This window comes from Octopus bimaculoides, chromosome 2 (genome assembly GCF_001194135.2).
Source record: "Octopus bimaculoides isolate UCB-OBI-ISO-001 chromosome 2, ASM119413v2, whole genome shotgun sequence".
NCBI lineage: Eukaryota > Metazoa > Mollusca > Cephalopoda > Octopoda > Octopodidae > Octopus > Octopus bimaculoides.
Window position 1 is genome coordinate 92201005 of NC_068982.1, and position 8642 is coordinate 92209646.

Below are 8642 nucleotides of genomic sequence, written 5' to 3' on the forward strand. Positions count from 1 at the left end.
ATATATATATATATATATATATATATATATATATATATATATATATATATATATATATATATATACGTGTGTGTGTGTCTATGTATATCTCATGTATGTATATGTGTGTATATACGTATGTATATATATATATAATGTGTGTGTGTGTGTGTGCCTGAGAAGACCCAGCAAGCCAAGTGAGATCATAACTTGTGGCCTATGCCAGTGGTGTAACCAGCCCACTTAAGGATACCTTTCCTTCATTGGACTCTAAACTCTGCTTGCGAAGACCTGTTGAGGTAAGTGAAATCAAAATCAAATTCAATGACAGCATTGCAGGATTGGCATCCATGCCAGTGGAACGCTAAGAGCACCATCCGAGCATGATCGTTGCCAGGGCTGCTGACAGGCTACCATGCTGGTGGCACATAAAATGCACCATTCAAGCATGATCATTACCAGCGTTGCCTTACTGGCACTTGTACCAGTGGCACATGAAAAACAACATTCGAGTGAGGTCATTGGCAGTGCCGGTGAACTGGCTCCTGTGCAGGTGGCACGTAAAAACCCCATTTTGAGCATGGCCGTTGCCAGTACTGCCTGACTGACCCTTATGCTGGTAGCACGTAAAAGCACCCACTACACTCTCAGAGTGGTTGGCATTAGGAAGGGCATCCAGCTGTAGAAACTCTGCCAGATCAGATTGGAACCTGGTGCAGCCATCTGGCTAGCCAGTCCTCAGTCAAACCGTCCAACCCATGCCAGCATGGAAAGCGGACGTTAAACGATGATGATGATATATATTCAAAACTTAAGGAATGGATAAAATCTAGGATACATATGTTTCATAGCTAGCAGAACCTTGGAAGTAGTAAATTATCTAAAGGAAGGGTAGATCACAAGCTACTCTTCAGGCGAAATATAACTTGATTATATGAAGTTTACATTGTCATTAAGAGATCCTGTGTTAACTCATTATGGATTCAATTAAAATGCCATTTATTCTTAACATCTTCAGCATTCACCAGATTTCAGAGTGATTTACCTTGTCAAAGGTCTTCTCTGAGTTAACAAACTGCTAGGCCTACTCTTGGCTAAGTACTCTTCTTACTGTTGTTCCAGATGCATTTTGATCAAATCCCCAATGAGTTAACACAAGATCTCCTAAGGACAATGTAAACTTCATATAATCAAGATATCCTTGGCCTGAAGAGTAGCTTGCAGTCTACCCCTCGTTTGGATAATACACTACTTCCAAGGTTCCACTAGCCATGAAACAAACGTATCCTGGATTTTATCTACTCCATTCCCTAAATTTTGAATGTTTATTCTCATGTACAACTCCTGTTGCTAACCATGAACTATAAAATTAACATCTTTCAGCTTATCGTATTTCAATACAGGAAAAATTCACAACCTACTATTGTTCCTGAAAGTTGTTTTTTATATATATATAAATGCACACACATACATTATGTGGACAATATTTTCAATGAAGACAGTACAACCATATCTCATTCTTCAAATGCTTCAATTCTGCATATGTTCATTTATTTATTAGATTGCTGACATATTTATCAATTTACCATTGTGCTGATGAGTGATTTTCAATCACTGATAAAACTGTCAGCATTTTTGATGACACAGGTATACTAGTTTGTTATATAAAAAGTCTACCTCCTTCATGAGCTTGCTTGTGATTCCCGACATCACCTCTTGTACACCCATATTTTGCACAAGGTACACTGAATGAAATTCCTACCTTCTCCTTTACTACATCTCAACCAAGGTTATTTCCTGATGATAGCAGGGATTCCATCTTCTTTTTTACTTATTGATATGTTAGTCTTTGCTAAATTTACTTTGAGGCCTCTCAATTCTAGGTCTTGGTTCCCTGTTTGGAATTTCTTCTCTAATTCCACTAAGAACTAGGTTATCAGCACATAGGAGTTCTCATGGAGAGCCAATCTTAAACTTGGAAACTGAAAAATAGAAGGGAACTGAGAGTTAAGCCCTGATCAAGCCATATATTCCTAGTGTCCTCAGTATTCATCAGATTTCAGAGTGAGGCACCTTGTCAAAGGTTTTCTCTTGGTCAACAAACTGCTAGGCTTGCTTTTGGCTAAGTACTCTTCTTGCTATTGTCCCAGTTGTAAGGTGGCATCTATAGTACCTCTTCCTGGCACAAAACCAAACTACATCTCATATAAGCTAATCCTTATCCTAATTAATTGGGCTAAGTCCCTTTCTGTAAATTTCATAACCTGGTCAAATAATTTAATACACCTGTAATTTCCTCCCTCTGGTCAGGGCTGGATTAAGACCTATCAAGGCCTAAGCACTTAAAAGATTTTGGTACCCCCATAAAAGATTATGTAATTCAAAATATAAACAATAAACCATAAAATAAATTTTCATTTTTCAAAATGAAACAAAACAGTAAGAGGGAAAATAATGTTTATTTTTGTATACTTCCATTTTATTTATATTTGAAAAGCTTCCTCCTACTTTTTTGAATCTTAGATAACACATCTGCATCTATACTTAGTAGAGATAAAAGCATCCCGAATATTATTTTAGCAAGTTTAATGTGATTACTTTTGTGCCGTAAACCATTTACCATTTCTGTGGTGCCCCCTCCTTCCCTTGATGCCCTAAGCACATACTTATTTTGCTTAATGGTTAATCCAGCGCTGCCTCTGGTACATCTCTTTTGCTCTTATAGCTGATGATGATGATGTTATGCCAGTTATTTCATTTGATACCTTCCTGTACTATTTGATTAATTATGCAGGTGACTGGCTCAAACCTTACTTTATCAGACATTTTAAGCATCCCAACAGTAGCAGTAATTCCTGATGAACTAGGTGCCTTCCTAGCCTTTGTATCCTTAATGCTCCATCATACCATTATCAGCTTGAACACCTGGCCCCAATGTTGAGTCTATACTGGAGAAATTCTTTTTGTCCCCTTCATTCTCTTCATTCAGTAGCCTCTCATAATATCACCTTTGACAACCTCTCAAAATAGAACCCACAGCAAGATTTAAAATTGTATATTTATTAAAATGTATGCCTTAATTTTGAAACACTGTCTAGTGCACAATTAATTAATTAATCCACATTGTTAGAATATACACTGCCAATTTAGCTGCTTGGCCTAATTTGAATAAATCAAAATTCTTTGTAAGTTGTACAGAGAATGCTCCATGAATTAAATATGAAGAAACTATTATGGCAAACTAAAGGACTTTAGTTTCATGTACTTCAACTCATTTAAAATTCTTTATTTTATATTTTCTTAGGTATTTACATATCTGAATTTGTAACTAACCTGATAGATACATTTAGGCTAGAATTCTACAAATTGTGTTCTTTAAAAGTAATTAACACTATTTCTTCATTTCAAATGAAGAGATATCTCTTAATTTTTGTCCAACATCATAACAAAGAACACTTGAACCAATTTTTACTGAAAAAAGGATTAGTCAGCTCTGACTTTCGACTACACTAAATATTAAACGATGCAAGTTTCATTTTCTCTTTTATGAAACAAGAACTTCTTCCCTCAAGTTAACGGTTTCTAAATATAACGGGTATTATGTTCTGATTTGCGGAGTGAAAAATCTGTATAAATGTATTTCTTGCAGGTCGTTCTCCATCCCAGCCTATGTTTTGGCAGCATGTTCTCATCTCCATGCGGACATGAGGTGCGAGAGAAAATATTTTACGACAATTACGTAATATTTATGATGCGTGCGCACATGCAACTTTTTTCTTCGTAAGGGAGATAACTCTTAACTAAGCTCTTACTGATGTGAAGTTACTCCAACATAGGATGCTATAGATCTGATTTTAAAGGTTTGTGAAAAATAATAATAGCTATTATGATTTTTCTGTGCATATATATTTATTTAATGTCGTGTTGTGGGGCATATATTTCATTAGAAAGTACCATTTTGATATTCCGGATAAAAATATATCGTGTATGCGTAATCATTATTCACTGTTTATTTACTTGAATTACAATTTAAACAAGTTTACAACTCAACATGACTTACTCATACTTTGTGTATACTTGTCAGTGTATTGGTTTAACAGAATAGAAATATATTTCTGTGGGTAGTTATTGCGCTTAAAAAAGAATGTTTTCGCTGCCCAGTGCAGTTGAACATTGTGTAAGATGGAAACTTGCTATTTCTATAAAATGGCGTCACTTCCCAATAGATGTCAGCATTCATTGTGGCAATACTAACTGACCTAAATAAATTTCATAAGCACCGAACAAAAATATAAATTTAGTGCATAATTCTAAACAACATCAATTCCGTTATACTTGCGTAAATATACCTCAATGATCGACTTTATAAAGTTCATATTTCGATATAAACAAAAGAAAGCTCCTTGGAAACCGTGAGGGCACACATAGATAAATACACATTCACACGCAGATGAAAATATGACAAATTCTATGTGTTTGTTATTTAATATTTTGTTATTTGTTTGAATGAAGCAATTTTGAAATTTACAATGCTTTTATTTTGATTTATTTTTATTTTTTATTTTATTTTTCAAGATTGTAGCACTAAATTTAATGAAGAATGTTGCACAGTATCCATACGGTGGTGTACAGCTAAGTTTTCCAAAAAAAATTCCTACTGAATTTAGCCTCATGTTGGACAATGAGACTAATGGAATGACTAAGAAGAAACATAGCCTTCTTCAGAAGTACCGAGTTAAACCACACGATCTATTAATCACCTATTCATACCATTGAAGATATATAGACATATATATATATATATATATATATATATATATATATATATATATATATGTATATATGTATATATGATCATTGAAGCCTAAACCGAATTTTAAAGGGAAGTTATCAAATTTTAAAGGGAAGGAAGTTGATTTTATAAGTCGTTCTAAATTTTAAAGAAGTATTTGTAAAAACGTTATTAGCAGTGTATTATAATGATGATGATGATGATCTCTATCGAATTATCGATAAATAGGTTTTTGCCTTAAAACACGAATAAAAATTATTACAAGAATAAATTACTTGTTTTTACTCTTTTACTGGTTTTATTCATTGGACTGCGGCCAGCTGTGGCACCGCCTCCAATAGTTTTGTTGAATTTACCGACCATTAACGTAGCTGGAGTGGGTGGTCCGCCCCGGGTGCACTTTTATGGAGGCGGCACCACTTTTGGGTCTGTGTCGGCAATATGTATTTTTTGTGGGGGCCGGGGGCGGCACACTAGCTATGCTAGTGATACCGATCCTGGAGAAATTATTTCAATTGTCCGTTTGTTTCTATCAGTTCCTGGTAAACTTTCCGGATTTTTGTGTCATGATTTTCTCCCGTTAACGATACGGTTTTTCCCCTGCATCTGAATTTACCTAACGTAAAGGAAGCGAAAACAGTTTTGGTTTCTGTTTGATACTCTATAAATTTGGATCCACTATATATTTTACTCACTTTTCGTATCTGACGTGAGCAAAACATTGAATATTAATAGAAGAGAAAACGATTAACAATAAATACACGAGACGCAATTACTTATCTACAAAATTAAGGCTTTCATCTCATTTGACTGTTGGTTGTGGCGAAGATTCAAAGCTTACTGAAGACCGCAACTCACAGGTGGATGCTTATTAAGGTATATCAAAAGATTTCATCAGAAGACATTGTCATTGCAAACATTTTAATCCAAGTCATTGCTCTCACATTATGGGCATATCGTCACGGTGAGTATTAAAATGATTTCATGGGTGTCTGGAAATTAAGTTATAGTTATGGTACATAAAGGGATTAGCATGCATACACAATGAGCTTCTATTTGTCAAATTCTGGTAGGAAGGCGTTGGTCAACTTAAGGCTACAATAGGAAGGCACTTAACCAAGGTGCTGCACAGTGGGATCAAATCCAGAACTACATGGTTGCAAAGAACTTCTTAACTACACACCTATGCCTACGCCTGTTACTGTTCGATTTTTTTGTTTTTGTAATAAAAACGTCCCAACTTTTTGCCTTAAGACCATCACTTTCGTTTTGATTCAAAGTGTTTTTGGTACCCCGTATATCTACACGCTATTATTTATAGTTTTATCTGCTTTAAGATCCACCATTTCAAAAAGGAATTATTTCACAATCTGAAATAACTAAATGTATGTGTATCTGATTTAGTGGGAGAGAAAACCACGTCCATAATGTTTTTAGTCTCTCTAAAATGAGATTAAGAGTAATTGATTGTTATGAATGTGGTTAATATTCGTTTTGAATTGTTTAAAGTGGTTTTTGTTGCTTGGTGCCCCACAGATGAGCCCTGATCATTCATTCCTGTGATCAAAGGATTGCATCTGTGAACTTTTTTTTTTCTGTCAGACAGTGTATCTAGGACTACTTTATGAAATGAATTCTTATAATATTGAAAGTGTGATTTGAGGTAGATTTAGCTGCTATTTCTGTTTGTGAAGTAGGAGCTCATTGTTAATGTGGGAGGGGAAAAACATTTTAGTTAATTAAAATTATGTGAAGAATTTAGTCTTTAAACATAAACCAATATTCTGAAGTATTAAGATATTTGATTTATGAATAATATATTTTCTTTTCATATATGTTTTTTAAGAAATTCAATTATACCAAATTGTTGATATATCATTACAAATCACTGTTATACTTCTAATCCAGTGATTAATTTCTTGAAAACCAAAAGAAAACAAATTTGGAAAGTAATGTTGCTTGAAAGATATTTTAAAGAGTTTTCCTTTTTTTTTAATTGGTTGTTTCAAGGAATGGTAGTAATTCATTAATTAAAATTGTCTGAAAATTAAATGCCACAAAAAAAAAACGATGTTAAAAATAGTAAGACTGTTTCAAAAACCTTTTTACCTAGTGAAAGTGTATATAATATATTCATAATTTGTTAATGATGATTATGACAGATGCCTTTTCCATCACCTACCAAGGTAAAAATAAAACTATTAATATAAATCCAAACAGAGCTAAAGGTTGTTTTTCCAGTTATGAAGCAAAATTAAATGTGCCTGTTATAACAGCTAAAAAGTTATGCGAAATAATCTGAATGAATAGTTGTCTGGTTGCTTATAACAGTTGCAATTATTCAGTGACTTGTACATCTATTTTAAAAGTGTTGATTTAACTGATAACATTAAGTTGAAGTTAGCTATGATGGTGCAGTAATATTGATTTGCTACACAATGGGTTTAAAGCCATAGTTTTAATAAAAGCTTATATATGTCTTTTAAACTTAGACTGAACTGAAGGTACTACAAGCAAAAGTCGAGAGTTTGTAAATGTTGTTTAATTCGTGAACTAATCGTGGCTGGGCAGAGGCCAATTTATGATCAGAAGCAGTCCAGCCTTGGCAACCCTATTCTTTTCTGAGGCATTGCATATCAAAAACTACATCTAACTGTATGCCTCCTTTTTCAAGATGAAAGGATGATATTTAATGGAGATTTGACTGTTTCTTGCCATTCTTGCTACTCTTTTGAAGTTCTCTATAATACTACTATAGGCAACAATGTGAATTTTAAAACTCCATAGTCTTTTCCAAGCATGTCTTTAAATATGATCGTTTTTGAAATTAATGAGTGATAATATCATGATGAATGATAAGTTTAGTTCAGCATACTATTTACATTCCACTGATTTAATTTTTGGTGAAGAGCCATCTGTTACATGCAGTAAAAGCTAAAGCTGAAACCAATTTGATAGAGTGTTGTTGGGTCCCTATAGTCAATTCTGCTTGAGAAGACATTGTATACCGGTCGATGATTGAACATTTGGAATTATTAATCTGTAGGGCCTAAATCCTTGTCATGCAGGTACAAAATCTGTTTAACCATGAAAATTTGGTTATAATTGTGGGCATGTTGATACTGACCCATTAACTCCTTGGAAGTGTAAATAAAAATTACCAGTTTTCGTAATGCTAATATCCTTGAAAAATTCCTTTTTCCTAAAACTCTGAAACTTCTTTTTATTTAAGAAACCAATACTAGAAGTCAGCATTCATATGTTTCTGGGAAAGACTTTTTATCCAAATAGTTGATACTACAATTCAAAATATTCAGCTAATTAATTTTAAGAAAATAGTCTGTTGATACAGTTAACATAAGAGTCCTGACTATAATGCATGAAAAATTTCACTCATCTCTATAAAAAGTGGTTTTTAACACTATTGCAGCTCACTCAATACTATCACCCATACTTCATGCATTACTCAAGATACAAGCTTCATCCCCCCAAATTACAGCTTGACTTATTGGTTACTGTCCAAATGGATCTCTACCTCGTAGAATCCTGCTCACCACACTCAGCTATGATGGCTCCTGAAGGAGTATTCCTGTAGCAGAAACTTCCATGTTTGCTGTCTGATTTACATGCAAAGCCATACTGCACACAAGACTATCTTTTTCTTCTCCACCAGTTTCATCATTGCATATACACTTCCAACAAATGTCAGGATAGCTCTAGTCACCTAAAACCAACAGTCACTGACTTTGACAATGTCCCTTCCATTTCCCTTGAAAGCAGTACAGCCTAAGCCAGCTCTGTCTTTGACAAATTTTTACATCTCTCTCTCTCTCTTTCTCTCTCTCTCTCTCTCTCTCTCTCTCTCTCTCTC

At 34.2% G+C, this 8642-nt stretch overlaps 1 protein-coding gene across 5 annotated transcripts in view; it reads left to right on the forward strand.

Annotated features, from left to right (window-relative positions):
- Positions 1-3641: 3641 nt before the first annotated feature.
- The window catches only part of LOC106872167 (putative inhibitor of apoptosis), a 39924-nt gene continuing 34923 nt past the window's right edge, over positions 3642-8642 (forward strand). The window contains exons 1-2 of one of the 5 annotated variants that reach the window (XR_008267182.1): positions 3642-3839; positions 4555-5735. Coding sequence is in view for 2 of the 5 variants with exons in the window: in XM_052978447.1 (XP_052834407.1) it covers positions 5719-5735 (17 nt within the window). In the remaining 3 variants the exon portion in view is untranslated. Of the gene's footprint in view, positions 3840-4554; positions 5736-8642 lie in introns of those variants that run through there. The other 4 variants (XM_014919062.2, XM_014919069.2, XM_052978447.1 and 1 more) reach the window with 4 other exon arrangements.